Genomic DNA, 24,316 nt, shown 5'->3' with positions numbered 1-24,316 from the left:
TAACTTCCTGAAAACAGCATTATAGTGCATATTTCCATACAAAAAATACAAACTATGCTCAAACAATTCCTATATGCATACAGACAATACCCAGAAAAAGCTACGACAATAGAAATGCATCACACTAAGTTTATATTTCACTGCCCCCCAACAGAAACAAACAACTTCTATACACAGTTCAGCCTTTTAAAAGTAATGCTTCCAAATCATACCCCCCAAGCATAATAACAATTACATATACATTCAGGTTTTATCTCTTTAAAAACTACTACACAAAAATATTAAACTAACTACTACAGATTTAAATATTGCGTACTGCACCCACCATCTGCCTTTAAACATTAAAAAAATTAAACCACAATATATTCCCATTTTAAACTAGTACAAAAGTCTCAAAATAACCACTGCACAGATTTAAATACTACATACTACATCCCCATCTACCCCTAAACATTAAAAACTTAAATAAAGCACACTATTCCCATTTTAAATAACTAAAGCCACAAAATGCAATTATCTACTTACCACTCAGTTATTGCTGGGCTGGCTGGCTCCCTTGCTGGCTGGGCTGGCTGGCTGGGCTGGCTGGCTCCCTTGCTGGCTGGGCTGGCTCCCTTGCTGGCTGGCTGGGCTGGCTCCCTTGCTGGCTCCCTTGCTGGCTGGGCTGACTCCCTTGCTGGCTGGCTGGGCTGACTCCCTTGCTGGCTGGCTGGGCTGACTCCCTTGCTGGCTGGCTGGCTGGGCTGACTCCCTTCCTTGCTGGCTGGCTGGCTGGGCTGGCTCCCTTGCTGGCTGGCTGGCTGGGCTGGCTCCCTTGCTGGCTTGGCTTCAATGCTGGCTTCAAGTTTAATGCTGGCGAAAAATTCAGATCTTTTGTCCGGGCTGCTATAGAGCTTAGTGCTCTACAGCTGCGACCTTTATGGGGCTCTTCACAAGAAGTTCCCGCCCCCTACAAATAGCTGCAGCCAATTACTGTGCTGCATTACCACCCGGACCTAGCAGAGAATCCCTCTAACTGCAGGTCCGGGTGGTGACGTAGCCGCATTGCCGTGGAAAAACCGGAAGTATTTTCGGCTTTTCCGTGGCAATTTTAAAATGCAAGCGCAAAGGGGAAAAAAAGGGACTTTTAAAGTCCCACGCTTGGTGAGCGCGGGAAGCGGGATGAGAGCACTCAAACCGTGAGTGTCCCGCTGACAACGGGACGGGTGGCAACCATACTCCTCACTGGTCCCACCCAGCGTCTACTGATGATGACACTACAGTACACCCTACCACAAGCACAGAGTTTAGGAATTTCTATAAATATGGAGAAGAGGCAGCTAACCCCAACCCAGTCCTTGGAATTCATAGGAACAACATTGAACACACTGTCTTGCACAGTCTCCCTGCCTCATCACAGATTGGAAAGACTTGTTTCTCAGATTCAAGCGATACTCTTCCGAGACAAGGTGCCCACTCAGGCAGTCCTTTAAATCTTGGGATCAATGGCTTAAACAATAACAATTGTCCCGCTTGCAAGACTACATATGAGAATACTCCAGTGGCTTCTATTAACACAATGGACAATGTTAACTCACCCATTATATTTCCAAATTTGTTTAACAAATCTATGCAAGAAGGACTTACTTTGGTGGATGCAGCCAGGCATATCTCTATGGAGTCGACTGCTTTTGCCCCCAAGGCCACAGTGACCACGGACGCCTCCCTGACTGGGTGTGGGGGCATTTTCAGGGACAGATGGTCCAAGGCATTTGGTTATCTGCAGAGGCCAATTTGCATATTAGTGTCCTGGAACTAAGGGTGGTGCTTCTAGCATTGCAAGCATTTCACCTCGCCCTTCCATCAGGGACTATTGCTATTCAGACAGACAACATGTCAGTGGTCTGGTACATCAGCAAACAAGGGGGAACCAAATCCTATCCTTTGTGCCTGGAAACCATGAGAATTTGGCAATGGGAGATCACCTCCAGCCGCTTTCTAATAGCAGCACACATTCCTGGGGATTCCAACGTGATTGCAGAAAAACTGAGCAGGTGTATTCTTCTACCTCACAAGTGGTCCCTCGGTCCTTCAGTGGCGTTGATGATATTCGATTGTTGAGGCCAGCCTTGCTGTGACTTGTTTGCCTCACCTGTAAATCACAAGTGCAGAAGATACTTTGGCCTAATCACCCCTCAGGGGGAACCCCTGAGGGACACGCTCACAACACGATTGGCCCACGGGACTGCTTTGCGCCCCCCCCCCCCCCCCCCCGATACCATTGATCCTGCATTTCTTGAAGAAAGTGATTTGGTTGAGAAGCAAATTAATCCTCATTGCTCCTTATTGGCCCCGACAAGTTTGGTTTCCCTTCCTCTGGCCTCATCTAGTATGCAAACCATGGATTCCGGTTCCAACTCCGGAATTACTGTCACACCCTCAAGGGTTACTCCACCCGAACCTTTCCAGCCTCAGGTTGACAGCTTGGTTTCTCCACTTCCAATAATTTCCAGACAGAAGAATCTTTCCTCCCCTGTCCGTGACATTCTTCTGGCTTCTCATAAGCCATCCACCAGAAAATTGTATTGTGACAAGTGGAAGAGACTTAGTTTGTGGGCTCTTGATAACATAGATCCTGGTTCAACCTCAGTCCCTGATGCACTCCATTATCTCTCAGCCCTATTACAATCCAGAGTAACAGCTTCTACAATTCGGGTTCACCTAGCTGCTATTTCCAGTTGTCGCAATGGCTTCAGGGTACCGCCTTGATTTCTCATTGCCTCTGTAAAACTTTTCTGAAAGGGGTTTCTCATATCAGGCCCCCTATTAGAGAACCTGTTGAACGTTGGAACCTCACCCTCATGCTGCAGGCACTGACTAAAGCCTCCTTGTGAACCTGCAGCCAATTGTGACATTAAATTTGTCTAGTGGAAGTCCTTTTTTCTGGTGGCTATCACTTCAACACCAAGAATGTCTGAACTTCAGGCCTTATGTGTCAAACGTCCCTACATAATCTTTCACAAAGACAGAGTATCGCTTCGGACTAATCCTTCTTTTCTTCCCAAAGTAATTTCACACTTAACCATGAATCAGACAATTGACTTACCAGTGTTCTTCCCAAATGTTTCCAATAAAGGTGAGTACTGTCTCCATTTACTGGATGTACACAGACAATTATGGTTTTACCTGGACAGAACAAAATCCTTTAGGAAATTCGACCAACTCTTTATCTCTTATTCTGGGCCTAAAATAGGAGAGGCATTTTCTAAGATTACCTTGTCAAAATAGTTGAGAGATTCCATACGTTTTTTCTACCACCATAGCAAATTTCCCTTGCTAAACAAAGTTAGAGTGCATTCAGCCAGATCTATAGCAACTTCGGTGGCTTTTCACTCTAGAGCTTCCATGGATGATATTTGTGCAGCAGCAAAATGGGCCTCCCCACATAACTTTATTAATCATTACAAATTGGATTTGTTCTCCAGGGGGAGAGCTACCTTTGGCTCAGTGTTGCTCAGGAATATTCTTCCATAGGGCCTCCCAGGAAACTAGGTAGCTAGGTACTCTGTCTCATCAGTAAGGAATGAATGAAGATTAACAACATCAGATAAAGAATTTATGTCTTACCATAATGTTCCATCTTTGTTGTTCATCTTCATTCATTCATTATGCCCCTCCAGTAGGTTCCTGGAGGTTTTTGGATATGGTTCTTTATCCTGTTTAGGGTATTCTGAGCAGAAAAAAGCCTCCGCTTTTTACATCCTTGGGATAACTTGATCTGAGGTAATGGGGAAAGAGGCACTATAGGTAATCTTAGCATGAGAGTTTTTTGGCTGACACGAGCTTGGCACAGTGGCTGAGTCAGAACCGAGGATCAGTTCTGAACCCATCAGTTAATGAATGAGTGAAGATAAACAACACTGATGGAATGTTATGGTAAGACACAACTTCTTTTTATCTCAACACCTGTTAAAACAGTTCCTCAGAGGTGTGGCTCACACGAAACCACCTAGAAGGCCACCTGCACCAGCTTGGGATCTGGACTTTGTCCTGGAAAAGTTGACTTTACCCCCTTTTGAGCCAGCATCCTCAGCAGATCTTGTTTCTTTCTTGGAAAACTGCTTTCTTGCTAGCCATCACTTCTGCCAGGAGGGTATCTGTGCTCCAGGCCTTTATGGCCACTGAGTCCTTCATCATTTTCCACGTGGACAGGGTCTCTCTAAGAACCAAACCCCTACTTTATGTCTAAGGTTGTCTCCGATATACTTCTCAACCAGGCCACACACCTACCTACTTTCTTTCCTAAACTTACCAATAAAGGAGAAAGAATTCTGCATACCCTAGATGTACACAGACAATTGAGATTTTACCTTGACAGGACCAAATCAATCAGAAAATCTGACCACAGCTACTGTTTTCGTTCACCCCTAGGACAGAGGGGAAACCCATTACAAAGCAGACCATTTCCAAATGGATCTCTCATTGCATACATTTCTGCTATGCCTTCCATGGAAAGAGTCCTCCCAAATCCATCAGATCTCATTCCACAATAGCAGCCTCTACCTCCAAGGCCTTGCTGAGAGTGGATCCTACCAAAGATGTTCTGGAGGCTTCTACATGGACATCTATCCACACTTTCACCAAGCACTACTAGCTGGCTACATTCTCCAAAACCAGGACAGGATTTGCATCTGCAGTTCTGCAGGGCATGCTACCATCCCCATAACCTGTACAGCATGCCTCCACCCACTTCCTCAGCTTTGGGAATCTCCCCACAAGTGATGACTGCAACAGTGAAACACGAAGAACATAGTACAGTTGTATACATTTACAATAAATGTAAATGTTCGAGTGTATTCACTGTTGCAGTCTTGTTTCCCTCCCACTTCCCCCTTTCTTTCCTTATGTCTATATCTTCTTAGGGGCTCCTACCTATTGGGGGCAAGAAAAACTGATGTAATGGCATCAGATGCCACCCTTTATAGCCCTGTGACTACCTGATGTCAGCTGCAGTCTTGGGACAGCCGACACAGGAGGGAAATCCTTTACTCTGGTATTCAGGCCGGCCGAGGACTACCCAGCAGGGATAACCCACATGTGATGACTGCAACAGTGAATACACTTGAACATCTACATTTATGTTAGGTTTACACAACTGTACTATGTCTCATACACTGTGTGACTTAACCATGTCCTGCCCAGCATAATCTTTACATAACACAGCATGTATCCTTTTGTTCTTTGTTATAATACAGTGTCAGTGTGTACATTAGGCCCCAGAGATGGTGAATCGATGTTGCTGCTCTCCCTTCCACTGTATGCTGTACTGTATGCCATCTTGGAGAATTGTCATGCTGCTCCTGGTGGTTGTTTGAAGCCATCCATGTCACTGCTGGTGGTGACTGCAGTGGGTCCTGCATCTGTATGGCAGTGGAGTCTTGGACATTCTAGCAGGCCTACCTGATGATGGTGAATCAAAATTGTGCAGCATGCTGTGAATGTTTGGCAGGCTGTTGTGGGGGGACATACCCCAGTGCCCCTCCAGATGTATCCAAGCAGCAGAACCAGGAGTTCTATTGGCCAGACACATGCTCTCCCACACTTTTGGCTTAAGCGTGGGAAGTGCCCAGTTGTTTCTTTGACATGCTTTGGGGGGTTCTCTACAGATATCTTTGGCCAGGGCATCATGGGTCACCTGCATCACCTTTAATCCATTATGGATGGATAAGGAGATGGATGGTTTTGTTTTTTATCCGTTATGCATATAGTTGTGAATATGTAGATGCACCACTGTGCTAACATTCACCTATTAGTTGGCCTTATGAGATGTTTCCATGCAAGATGCTTTGACGCTCTTGACTTGTATGCCATATGTGCGCATGATGAGCACTGCCAGGATACTGGCCCCTGTGTGTTTCACATTTCCTAGCATTCAGTGGAATTGTAGCCTTTCTTGTTGATGTAGCAGTGTACACAGACACCAGGTGGGGCATTTATTGCCACATAGGTTCCAATCTATGGCTCCCAGTACTTTGAGAAGATGGGCAGTATCATTGATGCTATGCAAGTTTCTCTCTTTTGGTACATATTGGGAAAACAGATATTGTTATCCACACATGAAGGCAATATATCAAGGAAAATATTGAGTGTTTTACAGACTTATGCATGCAAAATACATAAGGTATCTTCAATTTGTGTCTGAAAGGTCCCTGTAGCTGCTGTGGCAGGTGCAACGCATACATTGTTATTCAAGGGTATAAACAATTCACATATTCCTCCATTTTCTTGCAGTCCAGTCAGTGAGCCATGTGCGTCTACCAATGCCCATATACTTTCTGTGTCAGTGTACAGCTGTTTTCGGATCTGTTACTCTATCAGCTGGTGGGAGGTAATTCTCTGATAGTACTGCTTTCTGTTGTGTGAGTGGCCCCTTTGAGCATCTGTGAGACTGCATCTTGAGCTTAGCAAATGCTGAGTGACATACGTCTCTGCAAAAAGAGTAGTTAAGGTGGAGCAAAGAGCTCACTCGCCCTAACTGCAAACTGATAGGCATGATCAGATAATGCCAATCAATCAGTAGTATGTAACAGTATGTGTTTTTTGTTGCTACTTGGCTCAGAGTTTAGGGGCACAGACTGGGGAGAACAAACCATACTCAGAGCGTCATACTGAAAGGAAGGGACTTTTTTTTCTGCTCTTCAACTTAGAATAGTGTTAGATCCAGAACGGGGGCACTAGATGTGCCAGCTACAGATCTGGATTCTGCTGCTGTCGCCATCATTCTGCTTGCAGTGCCACATTTTTGAGGTGTATTTTTGTTTTTAAAAACAGATGCAAGTGCCTGCACCATTTAGCACCTTAAGCCTCTGAATCTTGATTTCTCTTATTTCATCTGTATGTCATTATGCACTAATTAGACTGTGCTTCTTCATTTGTATGTCATTATACTGTAAGTTACTTACTTCTTGTTTTGCAAATGTTGGTCCCTTGCCTCATAGCAATACATGATTCTTTGATTTACTATCTAGGTTTGCCTTTTCATTTTTGGCACAAAAATGCTCTGTGAAATTTTCTAAATGTCTATGAATACCCCAAAATGTATTTAATACTGGTTTTAAATATTTAAACACGTTTGAGTATAGACATAGTTTTAAGATGCTCTCAGCCAGGCTGTTTTCGTCTTCATCTTCGTCTTCTTCTTCCTTAGGACGGCATTTCGTTTAAGCTGATTGCTTTATCTTTCTTGGGATAACATTGTTTAAAATGTTTATTAACCATTTAAAGTGGATGAGGTAGTAAGAAGACCATTAAAACATTGCAGATCATAAAGAATGTCTTTGAAATAGTGAAAATTCTTAATAGTCGTAAAACCCAGGCTTGAAGTGCTTTTATTGTAAAATAGTTTTTCAGCCTGAAATGTCAAAGGTGGGGGGGGGGGGGACTTAGGCTATGGAGCAAATTGCAGCTGAATGTGAGGCAGAGCAATTCACTAAACACCTTTAAAATTCACTTCACTGCTGAATGGGGCCTTTGGTTTATTCTTTGAACTTCAAGTCTGCATTTTAAATGGATTATGGCCAGTAAGCAGTTATCTATAAACTATAAAACCTTTGGAGTTTTGAGGGGTGTGGTGAAAGAGAGAAATCCTGCAGCAGTAGTAGTAACTGTTTAACTGGGTAAGCCCACTGGAAAAATGGTCTGTTTTCAGTGGTGATTTACAAGTAGTATCTGGTTAAGTGACTTGTTCAGAGTCACACTGTTAGCAAATGGAGGCTTTGATGATGCACACTTTCCAGATCTACTGTGAGATGAGAAAGAAGCTACCACTTATTTGCTGTTTTTCTTTACAAAGGAACAAGATTCTACACCGGCTTTTTATGTTTGATATTACAATAAAGAAGCAAGCAAGCCAAAGGAGTGTCAGAATAATGTTTGAAATTGATTAGACAAAGGATGAAATATCAGGAGAACATGATTTAACATTAAGTAAACTGTTTTTTTTTGTGTGTGTGGAGATTGTGGGGTGTAAGTGGAATTATTTGTTCACAGTTGGAAAAGCTCACTGCATTGTTTGATATGTGTAGAGTGGCTTGTAAAGTTGACTGTAAATGATAAAAATAAGCCATGCATTCTGTGGCAAAAATGACAAGTCAGTCGTCCATGGGGCAATAAAATGCCTTGTGCATAAAGTTTGACTGCAACTATAATGCAGTTCAATTAAGCAAGTGTGTAGAAGCTATGGCAAATTGAATCACACTGCTAAAGTGCATAACGTGAAAAAATGAACTTAATCTGAAGTATTACTTTCTGAATTGGAAATGTGAAGAAAGTTCAGAAGTGGTAACTGATATGTGATATTTAAACAGAATACTAGAGTCAAGTGTAATATCATGTCACCTTAAATGTTTAAATCATTGCAAAGACAGAAATCAGAAGTAGTGCAACTTGCTTATGTGCTCAGGTTATCATAAAAAACAGTATCTGAAAGTGTTTATGTGAGAATACAAGTCTAATAAATACAAGATTTAGTTTATGTAGCGAATTCTTCATTTTTCTGAGTTATTTGACATGTTAAAGGTGCAAAGTGGTAAAATGATTTCTTGGTGTCAATACCCAGTTAATGTGGGGATGAGAAAATGTTCAGACTGATGATTTACTTAGTGTTCAAATATTTATTTACTGGCTTAGGCTGTTTATCAGGATTTTTTCATCTGTTAACAGTCGCTTTATTGCTGCTTGTAGTGCTTGCTCCAAGGAATGTTCTAATGGCTTTGTGGGGTAGGATCAAGCAAGCGTTAAACCACATAGAGGAATGGCAGTGATTCAAAAGCATCACCCTCTGAATGGGTTACTGTAGTGAAGCCATACAAATTTACATAACCTTATACCCAAAAGACTTGAATATAGTTAGAAAATGAAAGTACTCTCTTTTTGGTAGTATTGAAGTGGTGCCTGCCTTGCCAAGAGTAAAGTGTTTGGTTTGATTCAAGTTAATGAGTTTAATAAAGCTTGATGAGGAAGTTTCATATTTGTGTACTTTAATTCACTTTTGCAAAGGTACAGATTTCCGAGACTTCCATTTTATATTCCAAACCAGTCACCAAAAAAGTAAGGGATAGTGTAGATGCCTCAAACACAGGACAGAGTAATTCTCATATAAGTTTTTTTTTTTTTTTTTTTTTTGGAAGGAATGAGCGCATATTTCAAATCTTTAAAAAATATTCCATACTGTAGGTGTGAGGTTGCCATTAAGGAATTAGAAAATTATGTAAAATGATACAGGACAAGAGCTTTGAAATGCTTAAACAGCTAGTACTTGAAGCACCCCAGTGAAGTACTTTGACGTTTCACATCCAGAATGATATTAAACCGGTGATTTTTACAGAAAAGACATCAGATGTTTATGGGTCAAGAGCCTTTACAAAATGCTAGAGGAAATGTGCAAACATTGAAAGAGAGCTGCTAGCAATAGTATATTGATGTGAAATGCTCAGTGACTATGCTTACAAGAAACCTGTCTTAGGGAACCAAACCAGAAGCTATTGCAGAACTGATTCAGCAAGTGAAACAGCAGGGAAGGTTGTTGAGGCTGCAGAAGTGTGATTTAGTTTTAAAATATGAACCAAAGAATGAAATGTGTGCAACATATACAGAGCCATGTGTGTTTATCAAAGGAACAAGGTGATTTGCTTTGGAAGAATTGGTAGTAAACTAGACAGCTCCACAGACACGTGACTGAAAAGAAGATGAACATTTTTAACAGTATACTCAGAAGTTATCAGGAGATGAAAATGCTTTAGGATGTGAGAGTGAAAGGATGCTCAGCAAAAAATGCTGACCCTTCATTTTTGTTTAAGAAATTAGCTACATGAAAAGTCATAGGTTTGTAGCACATAAAATGATAATGCCCAATCAAGAATTAAATGTTGATAAATCTATGAGTCACATTTAGGACTTGTGAAACACTGAGGAAGTGCAAATAGTGTTTTATACTGGTCTGGAATGTCATTGTAGTTTGAGATTGTTATTACACTACTTACCATAACAGTAATTCAAATGAGGATATAATTTGGTAAGATGCAATTTGTTACAGAGTTCCTGGAAGACCATTACATATCATAACAATAATTCAAATGAAAATATGATTGTTAGAGTACATGGAAGACCAGAGAGTAAAGTTGGAACAGAGTTGCTTCATCTTCTTGACTTTTTATATCTAATACGTATTCAGTATTATTCAAAGGTTCCAGAGGTTATGAAGTTAATAATGAGCATTGTAGCTGATGTTATCAGTGCACTTAAAGCTGTTTTTCGACACATGTAAAGTCTGGTAAAACTGTCTCAGATGGTGGTCCACAGTCTGTAAGTATGGAATTTAAGATATGTTTGAAATAATAGACATGGCCTAAATACTGAAATATCCACAGCCTAATGGTCAAGTCAGGACAGTTCAGACTTGGGGAAAAAAAACAACTCGTGAAGAATGTTCAGAGCATTAACACTTGCTGTAGGGTGCCACTCCTTGTAAGAATAGAGAAACTGTCCTTTGTAAATTGTGTATATGTTGCCAGCTGAGCCATTAATTTTGTCACAGGTTGAAGAGCATGCCTATGCCTCCGCTTCTTTTTTCAACATGGAAATGTGATTTCAGTACAAGCAGTGTAAATATGTCTTATACGTGGAACTGTACACAACAGATCTTTTGATGAAGCCAATACTACCTGAAAGTACAGACACACACACATGCATAATATTTAAGCAATGCCAGATTTGAACCATCTGCCTATCTAGTTACACAATGTAAAGTACACATTATCAGCTGGAAGCACCATAGGAGAAGTCTGACTCCAGCAGTGAGATAGCACACTTTTGAAAGAACAACCTCTTCAGTGTTTTACAGAGAAGACATTTGTGATAAAGGTGAAAGAAATTGATGGGGGACCCTCTCCCAGTATAAGTGTTTCTTCAGAGTGGAAGTGTACATATATATGAGTGAATCCAGTCTCACCTAGCACTACAGACACAGACGCACGCATTAATGATGGTCAGTGCTATAGTCGAACACTTACCGATCTAATTATAGAATCTAGAGTGTATTGTATCAACTACAAGTGTTGCACAGAATGTCTGACTTTAAATGTGTAATAATCCAAATTTGTAAGGATTACCATATCAGTGTGTTGCAGAGAAGTAGTGTGCATCACAGGTTTTGATGAAAACACATGTCTTGGCAAGAAGAAGTAACAGCAATGTGCTGATCACAAGTAATTACATCTACTCAACGAAATGATCTGTCCTATCATTCCTGTACATATAACCAATTCACAATATGGCATATTAGTGACAATCATATTTATAAAACAGCAGATTGACAACCAAGCATTCCTGAATGTTCAGGTCAGGATGACTGCATGCAAATAGTACTTGCTTTTTGTGAGATTTTCAATATTTCATCATGCATGGATTATGTGTAGTATAAATACAAACAGGTCAAGATATGACAGAGCACTGCTTATTTCCACTAAGGAAGCATATGCGAAATGTCCCGCACTGTTGTACATCATCATTTACAAGTCTAAATGCATTGAAATGCAAGCATAACTTTACATAGTAAAATGTTTGGCCAGCATCACAGTGACCTCTACATATCATGACTACAGCAGAACATTGCAACATACAGAAGTAGTACATGGGTGCTCCTTCTGTATCACTAGTAGTGGAATATTCCTGAATATCAGAGAGAAGTTATTGCACAGCTAGCATTTTTATTCTGTAGATGAGATCTTTATTTGGTGGTTGGGGGAGAGCTAAGGATCCAGAACCCAAAGATGATCAAATCTCTTAAAAGTGGCTTGCAAGATGCATTGTTGTTTTGCTATGATCCATTGCTTAAGTTCATGCATGGAGCTATTTGAACACATTCCGTATGAGGTTATGGTGCATCTTTGGCCTTTTTTGCTTGTTTGCTTGTTTTGAGGTTTGTCAACAGCTGGTATTTGTAAAGCAACTATATGGCCTTCAGGGTATACCTTCATTAAATGTTGCAAGTTAGATTGCATGATGGAGGCTGAAGGAAAGAGTTTTGCCATTTGTTATAGCCATCAACCAAGGGATGCTGGGTGTGGCCTCCACTCAGCTTTCAGGTTCATAACTTAGTATTCTGTGTATAAATAATGAATCACTGTGAGGATGTGGAAAGAGGATGGCGTATGATAATGGAATTCTGTGAGGTACTCACCGTAAAAGTAGATGCTCTCCACAGAATCCCATCACCATCACCATCACTCTTTAGTGTCCGTGAGCTTTTTGTATTTTCCATGTTCTTCATTTATTTTTATGAATGTAGCATGTGTGTGGGAGGTTTGTAGATCTACATTAGCAAACTTAATAAGCCGGTTGCATGGCTCAGTACAGTTGCAGTACGGTTCTTGGCTCAGTACAGTTGCAGTACGGTTCTTGGCTCAGTACAGTTGCAGTACGGTTCTTGGCTCAGTACAGTTGCAGTATGGTTCTTGGCTCAGTACAGTTGCAGTATGGTTCTTGCCTCAGTACAGTTGCATTACGGTTCTTGGCTCAGTACAGTTGCATTACGGTTCTTGACTCAGTACTGTTACAGTATGGTTCTTGGCTCAGTATGGTTGCAGTATGGTTCTTGCCTCAGTATGGTTCTTGAAACAGGCACCTGTGTTTTGCATCTGGCTAAATTCAGTGCAGACGATGATGTTTGTAACGTATTATTGACTCTTGGCCAAGGTGGGAGGTCCATATCTAAATTCTGTCATGCCTTAAACCTTAAAACAGTAATTCTTTTTCTGTTGTAGCTGTGTGAGCTGGTTGCTCTCTTTCTGGGCGGCCTGATCTGATTGACAGGGAGTAACAGGACAGTTAGTCAACTTCAACTTTAGCATTGCTATAGAGCAGAAGCCCCAAGCATGTTTACAAATGTAAGCAAATTAAATGTAAATATAAATAATGACATAAACACAGAATGTATGAATTGCATAAATGGAAAGTTATATAACATGCAAGCACTCTGAGTTAAAAAAAAATTCTCTTCACCAAAGTCCAAGATAAAGGGTGAAATATTCCAATTAAAAGTTAACAAGCCCAAGGATTGCTGGTAAGCACAGCTCTAACTATTGTTCTTCCCTTTTGTAAAATGTTGAGTCCTAGTCATCTGAACAAACCCCACCAAAACCTTTGCAAAGCCAAAGACCCTGAAAGGCAAAAAAAAAACAAGCTGCACAGTCGGATGGTGAAACATTTTACTACAGTTTTTTTTCCACAAGTTAACACTGATGCAGCAGTATAACCACTACAACTAGTAAGTAAAAAAAAATAAATAAATACATGCACACACATATGTGTGTGTGTGTGTGTATATATATATATATATATATATATATATATATATATATATATATATATATATATAGTCCCTGTAGTAGCAACCCTAATGTCATGTGATGCAACCAGCTTGTTCTTCATATTGAGCACTGCTGCAGTGGTCTAAGTTATATGGGTTATGTCCTGCATAATGTACAACATCTGGGCAGCTTCCAAAGCTTCAGGACACCTTTGACACCCCTAAACCATTAGATAGTTCAAGCTGAGCTGAGTAAAAGACTGGTTTGGATGCTCTTTAGAGCTTTCCTGCCATTGAAGAGGGCACTCTTCTGCAGACTTATGAGTATCAATGGTTGGCAAATACTGTTCCATTGCTGTGCAGATAAATTCCCTTCTGGGAAAAAAAAAACTTGCACATTACTTTTTTTGTTGTTTATAATAGTTTTCTGTGAAAAACAACTGTTTTAAAGCTATATAAAAGTGTGTTTACTGACTGCTACATTACTTTTATGTACTTTTAAATGGCAGCACGCATTTTTTACTTTTGTGGTTAAAAGTTGTTGAAAACTATTTGTTCTGTAAAGAAACTGCGTTTATTTTATTTTATGGGGCTGGGTAACAGGTTTCAAGTGCTTTTAACTGTATTTCTTGTGGGAGAAGTGATTTTTTTGCAACTTTTCTCTTGTAATGACTATTGCTGCTAAACCTCCTCAGGAAACCAGCACCCTTTTTGGCTTCACCATGGAGCAAACCACTGGTCCCTTAGTTGGACTTTCTTCAGCCACACACACACATTAAGAAAATTAAAAAAAGTTAACTAAGCAGCCTTTGCCGCTACAGTAGGCTAGTAATTTGCTTCAGCTACAGGTGGATGACTCTGCTGTGGCCAGAGCTGGTTCCTCAGGCCACTCATCTTTTTCCTCTGATCCTTCTTTTGTTATCCATACAAATGGACTGGATAACAAAAGAAGGATCAGAGGAAAAAGATGAGTGGCCTGAGGAACCAGCTCTGGCCACAGCAATGTCATCCATCTGTAGCTGAAGCAAATTACTAGCCTACTGTAGCGGCAAAGGCTGCTTAGTTAACTTTTTTTAAATTTTCTTAATGTGTGTGTTGCTGAAGAAGGTCCAACTAAGGGACCAGTGGTTTGTTCCATGGTGAAGCCAAAAAGGGTGCTGGTTTCCTGAGGAGGTTTAGCAGCAATAGTTATTACAGAAGAAAAGTTGCAAAAAAAAAAGTCACTTCTCCCACAAGAAATACAGTTAAAAGCACTTGAAACCTGTTACCCAGCCCCATAAAATAAAATAAACACAGTTTCTTTACAGAACAAATAGTTTTTAACAACTTTTAACCACAAAAGTAAAAAAAAAAAAAGAAAAAAAAATGCGTGCTGCCATTTAAAAGTACATAAAAGTAATGTAGCAGTCAGTAAACACACTTTTATATAGCTTTAAATAACAATGGACTTCCGCGGTGGTGGTGCTGCGGTAGCGTTGTCACCTCACAGTAAGACGCTGTCCAGTTCGATTCTCAGCTAGAGTGTCTTCTGCGTGGAGACATGCGTGAATGGGCATACTTTCGTTGAAGGTTGTGCGTCAGGGCTGGTAACTCGGCACGTAAAAATCAACTACCAATCATTAGTGGACCGGAGTTCCACTGTGGCGTCCCCTAACCGGGAAAAGCTGAAAGACACAACAACAACAAAAAAAACAATGGACTATGAGTTGGCCATGTCCTGCTCTATTGGCCATGAGGGAATGGAAGGGAATGTGTCCTTGTTTATCCAGAATGTTGTGTCAGTCCATGAGGAAGTTGTTGCTGGCAGTACTGGGTATGTTTGCCCCAACTTTCCCATAAAAAAAGAGTCAGAAAACTTAACATTTAACGTCTGCATCAGTTTCTTTGGACAGGAGTAATTTATTGGCCTTATCCCATGGTCTTGTGCAAGCTGTTGACCCTTCTTGTAAAATGGTTTCTGGTAATACAAAAAGTGGTTTATCATTCCCTGAATAGTTTCAAGATGTTGAATCTGTAGGGGAATGTGAAGGGATGGATACAGGCTTTTCTCCTCCGATTTCTGATTCAGTCTCGGGAGAACATGTTATCTGAATCTCCTTGACAAAACAATCTCTTTGTCTGAAACTGTTTCTGGAATGTGCTAGCATTTTCAGTGGGAGAATACTGATGTTTCTCATTCCATCAGGAAATACTGTGGATTGCTATAACTGGAATTGTCAGAATGGTCACTCCTCTCCCAGTGCTCTTAGTATTGGCGGATGTGCATGTCACAGCCTCTGGTTTCGTTTGCAGACAACTTGCTGCCCTAAGAAAGCAGATAGAATATACAAAGTTCCTGAATCTTTCAGGTTTTTATACATTCATCCTAAACCTGACTCAGCATCTGTAGCTGTAGTTAATCCAGATGCTACCAAGCATTTTCTTAATTCTAATACTTCTCCTTCTGACAAGGCTGGTAAAGCTGTTGCAATTTTGTTTTTTAGCATTTTGCATTGTCACGCTCACATTTTAAAGTTTATACCAACTAATTGTGACAGTATGAGGAAAGTTATGACTGTATTTTCCTCTTGTGAGGGAAAAACATGCTTTTTCTGGTTTAGTTTCTTATGTTTCTTAGGTCACTGCTCATTGAAGTGTGTTTATGAATCTGTAGGTACTGCTTCCAAGGTTGTTGCCACTGGTACTGTTTTGAGAAGGTTTGCCTGGCTACATTCTCATAAAATGTCAAAAATGAAGTTTTGAATTTTCCTTTGGATAGAGATTAATTTTTGGATCCTCTTCTGCAGAGGCTATCAAAAATGTGATGAGGGAAGTAAGCTGATTCAGGGAATCTCAGATTTTCAGCCCTCCTTCTCTAAATTTTCCAAGGGATTTTCTGCTCCTTTGTCCAGTTTTGGCAAGAAACAAGATAAACCGTCTCAGCAGACTGCTGGTGACAGATGTTTAAAAAGTAGTAGCAGGGAGGTTCCAAAAGGACAGTTGGAACCCCCAGAACAAAGGACAGTCAAGTAAGACAGTATGACTATTTAAGGAACCCTGTACCCTCCCTCTCACCCTGGAGTCCCTTTTTCCTTGTCTAGGTTGAGTTGAACAGAGCTACATCACAAGCCGATCTGCATAAAATAACAACCTTTCTGGAAGTGACAGACCATCCCCAAAGTATACCAAGCTTACTGAAACAGATGTTCCTCATCCTGTTTGGAACAGCGTGTTACAAAATGTTATCCCATTCAGTTCCATCCTACAGCAATCCGCAAAGCAAATACAACTCTGGGTACAAATAACAAAAATACAGAGTTAAACCAAAAAATAAAATAAAATGGGCAGTCAGATAAATCCATCTTTGGATATGCACAATCAGCAAAGGAAATCTCTTTTCATAACACTGCAAATTCCAAAGTCCATAAATGAATCGCTGTTATGACTTGGATTCCGCCGTTTATTGTTGTTGTACTGTGCATCTGTCATTGTACTTAAACTTGGTTGAAGGGGTTGATTTTTGTAGCCTGCCATATATTCCAGTTCATGCCCTCTATGTGGAATGTATGTTGTTGCAAAAAAAAAAAAAATCTAATGTCATGGCATCTGACTAGTATTTCTTTCAAGGTGGATAGAAAATGCAGTGGTTTGTTTTCAGTTTGTTTATTTTCATATCTGATGAGGGTAACTACAGTTTCGATACCAATGAACTAGGACAACACAAGTGGTGAACAGAAGCAAACAGCAGGGAAAATGGGTACAATTTGCACTGCATGGTAGCTTGCCATATATTTCCACACAATCTCATCATACATGACCACAAACATGCTTGCCACGCACATGTAGTTATGGTGTCATCAGTTAATATGCTTTTAGGAGAATTCCTCTGATGACAGCAAGAGAAACTACATTTCTGGTATTCACAGAGGTGGACTGTATATCCCGTGCAGATATGCCAGTATCTGTAATCTAGAGTTGAATACAATGGGCTACATGGATAAGCTTGCATAGAGGGAGAATGCATGCATATTACTTTTTCATGCTATTTGAATACCGTGCATAATGTTAGAAATCTAACTTCTCAGAATTTTTCAGAATCTACCTGCTGTAGGAACATATGGAAAATAGCGATAAAATGGAAATAAAATGTTGTCATTTCCGTGGGTTGTTTACCTCAAAAGCAAAGACTGAACTACCTGCTGAGCTTCTAAATCATTTTAATAGGTTGTGTCCTCCATCTCAGTACAATGTAGATCAGAAGCTTTACTTGCATGTTCTTTTGTATGCACCTCATTGTAGATCTCCTGTCTTTGCAGAGTAACATGCTACATTCCTCAACTGAACACATGGTATGACACGAGGACTCACCAGGAAATTACCAACAATCTGCTCTTCTCTGAAATTCAAGGCACTTTAGGGACATTTGGCTTAAATGGCTTGGATAAGCTTTTGTGTTTTATGATCGTGAAAGAACTTCAGGTAATTTCAAAAGTTTCTTACCTTTTCTGACCAAGGCAGTTAAGGTTCTGATTATTCAGAGTTTGTTTGCGACTTCAATTTCTGCTGCAAAGTGGATGTATGTGTAGTTTGAGGCACCTGGCAGTGAATATCCATGTATATAAATGTCACATCCAAAACAGATGAAATAAAACCATGCATTTTTCTGTTTGCATTGTGAATGGCAAGTCACAGTGTTAGATAAGCCTTGGTTAAAAAATTACTCAACCAATGAAAGTTTAGGAAGACCACACAGGAGGAAGTCAGCCTACTGGAAAAACAACATCAACGGCCAAAGTAAATGTTTCATTTAGCGCTTTTGTCCCGGTAATTTGGACTTCATCAAAATTCTGCTAAATAAAACGTTTACTTTGGCCGTTGGTATTTTTCTAGTAGGCTGACTTCCTGCTGTGTGGTTTTACTAAGTTTTTATTGTTTTTGTATTTTTAAAAGTTTAGGAAGAGGAACAGGGGAGTGCAAAACATGTCACTCATAGCTTTGATTGAAAGGGGTTAGATCAGTACAACATAAATAGTGGCACAAATAAGGCTAAGGTAGTTAAGGTTCAAGAGAATAGAAGGGGGTGTTCTGACCCATTCAAGGGTTGTAGTAATAAAGGGAGACACATGGACTAAATGCTGGAGTAAGGGGGAGATAAGAAAAGTCTGTTTCAATAATGACACGCCAAAAACTAGATTTTATTTGGTTTCTTAACAGCTGCATATGTAAACACTTAGGAAAATTGGTTGTAATCCTCTAGATGAGTTGAGCCTGTTGTTTTAAGTTGTGTTAAAATATAAACACAATGCAGAATGAAGGCCAACCGTTGGGGGAAAAAGTGGTTTGCTTATGTTGGAAGAAAGTTACTGTTCTTTTAAAAGTAAAGTTTTAACAGTATGTAATGCATTCATAGTGAAGGTATTGAATTTCACAGATAAGAGTAAAATCAAACAAGTGTAAGGTATTTTCTGTGCACATATAATATTTTTGAAGTCTTCAGACTTCAAATAACAATACATTAAGTAAATATACAGCCTTCTAACCCTTAATCAGGAGTTTGAATTATTGACCACATAATTAACGAGAGTATCATGTTTAATTTATTTCTGGGGAACTTTGCTGCTATTGAATTACAAATATTTATTCTTCTTTCTTGTTACATTGCATATTCCATGCTTGGACACAGTTTGTCTAACATATCAACAGGGTTGTTGCTCAGAGTATTTGTATTGACCACAGTGTCTTGAATGTTAATGTTTTGCATAACCTAATAAACATGGTTAACGGTCCTGAGGTACATTAAGTGCCAAACATTAAAAATAATTTGTCTCCGGGAAGCTAATCTTTTGACTCAGTAACATAACAATACATTGGCGTTTTTATGAGTGGTTACTTCCTTTGTCTGTAATCTGGATTTGATTAATATCTTTTATGATATAGATCCAGATAAAATGGTGGAACATTGAAGCAGCCAATTACCAATTCTTTCTTCTGAGGGAGGTGTTTTGTACTGCCTAGCAATGAGCACTCCCTGACCCCAATAGAGGCTGAAGAGGTGCAGGAAGAAAACAGTAGAGGTAGGGTCTTTAATAGGATATGTGCAGAAGTTTGTGCTTCATTGAAACACACATGCTGTTCCTGCATTGATCCAGTGCATGTCGTGCAGTGAAAGGGGCACCTAGAGGTGTAACTGTCCAGAAATTGAGCATATCACATTGCAGTCCTGAACTGTTATCGGTTCCACCCGATGATAGAACATTTGACCCACTGACATACAACATTGCAGATGTACAGGTGTGGTATAATTAAAAAGCTTCCCTATGTTTCCCTTTGTTTCAAGAAACTGAAGTTTAAACCAGAATAATAAATAGTTGAAATTGCAGATGTTATGTAGTCCAATCTCGCCTACATTTTTACTCACGGGTTCGGAGCCGAATATCGGCTCCGACTCGGCCAACTTTTATTTTCTAGCACGAAGTCTCTTATTGGCTGGGCTAAACAGGTATCCCATGTTGCACTGCTCCATAGTCCCAGATCTCGTTTGCCGCTCGTGTAGCTAGGAAGTGGTCTCGCTTGGCTGTGGCTAAGTACCTCTAAATTTCTATTTTCTCTTCAGAAAATTGTTGCTATTCAAGCAAAAGCTATTTTTATAGCTACTTCTTCTTGTTTATTGTTTAAATATTGTTGAAGTATTGTCTGTGTGTGAGTTGGTATCCCTAACTGTTCTGGTGGGCTAGGTCTATTTAAATTAGAGGACCTGGTCCTCCTTTTTGTGTAGTGTTTTTACTTTGCTCTTATTGGCGTCCTGGTTTTTAGTGTGTAGTTTATGTTCTTCGTTCCCCATTGCTGCAGTCCTTACTATTGGGTAGTCCGCTGTCCCAGTCGGCCCGAATACCAGAGTATATGGCTGACGTCGGTCAGGGCGCATTAGACTGACGTCAGTACGTCAGGGTACTAATGCGCATGACCGACGTCATCTCCTCAGTCTTTTTTGCCGCATGGTCCGATGCAGAAGCAGTTTTGCGAGTGCAGGTTGGCGTTCTGAAATATTTCCGAATCCGGAGTTTCAGACCGAATCAGAGTTGGCTAAGTACCCCGTTGGGGAACATTTTGGTTTTTTCTTGCCTCAGTATTTAACCGGATGTCAGAAAAAGTGAATAACTGTATTTCTTGTGGGAAACAGATACCTCATAGGGATTACCATACCTTGTGTATACCTTGTTTAGGGCCTGAGCACGACGTTGTTGGGTGCCGCTCTTGTGCTAGGTTTAACAAACGCACTATTAAGAGGAGGTTAGACTGTGCCAGGTTAGTGTTTGGAAAGCGTTGCAATTATAAAATGCCGTCGGATACTCCGACGCCCGCTTCGTCCAAGAAGCGTAAGGACAAAACAGTGAAGCCTAGGGTTGATGAACCGGCAGTCCCGGACGTCGGTTCTTTAGAAGGCTCAGTGGAGCCAGAGGTTTTGCCAGGAGTTTCTATGGAGTCTCAGGCAGAAACTTTACTGTTACAGGATGTGCCTTCTCAGGAGGTAGGCCAGGCTGAGGGGGCTTCTCAGGTAACTGTTCTTCCATCTCTTCCCAAGGTAGTTAGGGCCTCTCCTTCTGTTGCCAAAACTTCTTTGAGAGGTCGGCCAAGTTCAGTTTCAGTGGGGGCTTCTCCTAGCATTTCGGGTTCTGTACCTAAGAAACATATGCTTAAAATGGCAGAAGATTTGATTACTATGATTAGAGGTTCTATGCCCCCTCCTGATAAGAGGCCTAGGGTGGAACCGGAGTTTGATAGTTTTGAACAGTGTTCAGAGGCTTCTGAGTCTTCTGCGGAAGATTTGCAGGAGTATCCTGCTTATTCTGATTCTGATGTGGATGATTCCACTCCTACAGCTTCTCCTCCTGAGGATTTCTCATTTTCAGAGACTCTGCATTCCATGAGGGAGCACTTTAAATGGGAAGGCCAGGATTACTCTGATTCCAGGAAAAGGCTTAGGGAATTCTTGTTTTTGCCCCAGCATAGGCCCTTAGCTATACCTCCTGTGTTGAATGTGGTGGAGGATGTTTTTGCAGAGGCTTCCCTGAACCCTGATTCTTTGCCTCCTGCTCCTGTTAAACCTGATAGGTACTATAGGGTGCCCGAAGCTCATAAGTATTTGTTTAAGAGTCCTAGGGCGGACCCAGAAACTGTTTCTCAGGGGCCTAAAGGTGTTAAGGCCTCTGTGGTTAAAAATCCTGTTCCCACTGATAAAGAGGCCAGGGCTTTGGATAGGTGGGGAAAGAAAGTGTATACTTCTTCCACTCTAGCCATGAGAGCGTTGAATTGTCAGTTTCACATGCTAAAATATCAAAATTATCTCCTTTCACAATTGAAATCTAAGGTGGATGCTTTGGCGGAAGGGATTGAGTGTAAAGAGTTGCTGGATTTGGTTCATGTGTCTGAACAAGTGGGTAAGCATTCTTTGCAATGTGGTTTTGATGCTGTACAGGCCTCCTCGAGGGTGGCTGCCACTAGTTCTGTTCTTCGCAGGCATGCCTGGTTGAGGGATCAGAATTTAGCTGAACATGTTAAAACAAGGATTTTGGATGCTCCTTTACAGTCTGATGTGTTGTTTGGTTCGCCTGTGGAAGCAGTTTTAAAGAAAATGGAGGACAAAGCTAAGTCTATGCAAACTGTTAAAGATTTTTGCAGGTGCAGCCACCGAGTTTAGTAGAAATTGGCCTGCTAAGGGGTGGACTTTTCCTGCTTATGATTCCCAGTCTAGGGGTAGGTCTAGACGTGGTAGGGGCAGAGCTCAAGGTTCTTTTAGGCCTAGGACAGGAGTTCACCTGCTCAGACTTCTGGTGAGGGCAGGGGTCAGTCCTTTCGTAAACAGACCCAATGACCTGCCTTTTCAGCTGCCAGTAGGTTCTCGTCTGGCAGCTCCTTTGGGAGGAAGACTGTCTCTTTTCAAAGAAAATTGGGATCTAATTACTCAAGACAGATGGGTGTTGGATATCATTCACCACGGTTACAGGTTTTATTTCCATACAATGCCCCCTTTCAAAGGCATGCCAGACGTTCCTCCTCCACAAAGAAAAGAGGCTCACAAGCAGATTTCTCAGTTACTCCAGATGGGGGCCATTCAGCCAGTCCCTGTATCAGACAGGGGCCTAGGATTTTATTCTCGCCTGTTCCTAGTACCAAAGAAAGGGAACACGTGGAGACCAATTTTGGATTTATCTCTTCTCAACACTTATCTGGACATTCCCAAGTTCAAGATGTTGACGTTACAACAGCTTTTACCTCTGCTGGGCAAGGATCACTGGATGGTAACTTTAGATCTCAAGGAAGCTTACCTTCATGTGCCTATAAGGCTAAGTTGCAGGAAGTATCTGCGGTTTCGAGCTGGAAATTCTCATTATCAGTTCTCTGCATTGCCCTTTGGCTTATCTACTGCGCCCAGAGTATTCACAAAGGTTCTGGCTCCAGTGATAGCTTACTTCAGGCTACAAGGAATTCAAATCTATCCTTACTTGGACGACTGCCTGATTCTGGCTCAAGAAAAGGAAGACCTCTTACAGCATCTGGAATATGTTATCGCAGTGCTAAGATGCCTAGGGTATTCTGTGAACGAAATAAAGTCCAGTCTAGTACCCTCTCAAGACATGTGCTTTCTGGGTGTGAGACTGAATACAGCAGCCCAGATGGCCTTTTTAACCCCGGACAAACAAAAGAGTCTATCACTTTACTTCCGTCAACTATCTCATCAGTCCGTGCTGACTGCAAGGACAGTCCTTCAAGCATTAGGGTTCATGGCATCTTGTATTCTGGTGCTTCCCAATGCCAAACTGCATATGAGGAAGCTACAATGGTATCTCAAAAATGTATGGACACAGCACTGCCAGGATTTGGACACTGTCATTCAAATAATACCTTGCCTTCAAAAAGAATTTTTGTGGTGGGCTCAGGAATGTCACCTAAACAAGGGACTCTCTGTGACCCGGCCAGAGGCGAGTCAGATTTTAACGACAGATGCCTCGGACATTGCTTGGGGAGCTCATCTAAATGGAAAGTGGATACAAGACAAGTGGCCTGCCAGACTACAGCATCTACATATCAACATGAAGGAGATGTTAGCAGTCCAGTTTGCATTAATGGCTTTCAAGGAGTTACTTCTTCCAGGGCAGGTGTTGATTCTAACAGACAACACAACTGTCATGTGGTACATCAACAAGCAAGGGGAACACATTCTTATCCTCTATGCAGGCAAGCAATGATTTTATGGGAGTTTCGCTAAGCTTGCAACTGACTCTTCAGGCAAGGTTTCTGCCGGAGCACAGAACTCCTTAGCAGATGTGTTAAGCAGACAAATCATGGATCCCCACGAGTGGAAACTGGATCTTCATGTATTTCAGAAATTGACAGTGTCATGGGGAACTCCAGACATAGATCTGTTCGCTTCTCCACTAAACCACCAGCTGCCAAAGTATTGCACAAAGGGGTTTCATCACACAGCTTGGAAAGTGGATGCTCTGTCTTTCAGTTGGAAAAACCTTCATGTGTATGCCTTTCCACCTCTGCCTCTTCTTCCAAAGGTACTATTAAAGGTCAGACAAGACAGGCCAAGGATGATTTTGATAGCTCCAGATTGGCCTCGGCAACACTGGTACCCACTACTACGGAGTCTAGTAAAGAAGCCTCCATGGCCTTTACCTCTGATTCCTCATCTGTTATCTCAGAAGGATGGTCATCTGCTCAATGTCAAGCTTCACTCTCTTCATCTCACAGCCTGGCATATTCTGTGTTGAAACACAGCAGGTCTCAACTTCCTCAACAGGTTTTAAATGTGATTATGGAAGCTAGAAGACCTAGTACAAGGAAAGTGTACGCAGAAAAATGGAAGAGATTTTTATTTTGGAGTACAGCAAAGAATTTGGAGGTTTCTGAGCCTAATTTGAGTGTGGCTCTTCAATATCTTACTGAGTTATTGGACAAAGGTTTGTCCTTCTCTTCCATTAAGAT

General features: G+C 41.1%; 1 protein-coding gene across 1 annotated transcript in view; it reads left to right on the top strand.

Moving 5' to 3' along the window:
* WASHC5 (WASH complex subunit 5) overlaps positions 1 to 24,316 on the top strand; it is a 1,015,994-nt gene that overhangs the window by 701,860 nt on the left and 289,818 nt on the right. Inside the window, exon 20 of the mRNA XM_044066602.1 lies at positions 17,641 to 17,803. Within this exon, the coding sequence (XP_043922537.1) occupies positions 17,641 to 17,803 (163 nt within the window). The remainder of the gene's footprint in view (positions 1 to 17,640; positions 17,804 to 24,316) is intronic.

The sequence above is a fragment of the Protopterus annectens genome, chromosome 3.part1 (genome assembly GCF_019279795.1).
Source record: "Protopterus annectens isolate FY-2018-M chromosome 3.part1, PAN1.0, whole genome shotgun sequence".
NCBI classification, from domain to species: Eukaryota; Metazoa; Chordata; order Ceratodontiformes; family Protopteridae; genus Protopterus; species Protopterus annectens.
This window is presented reverse-complemented; position numbering and strand designations above follow the sequence as displayed.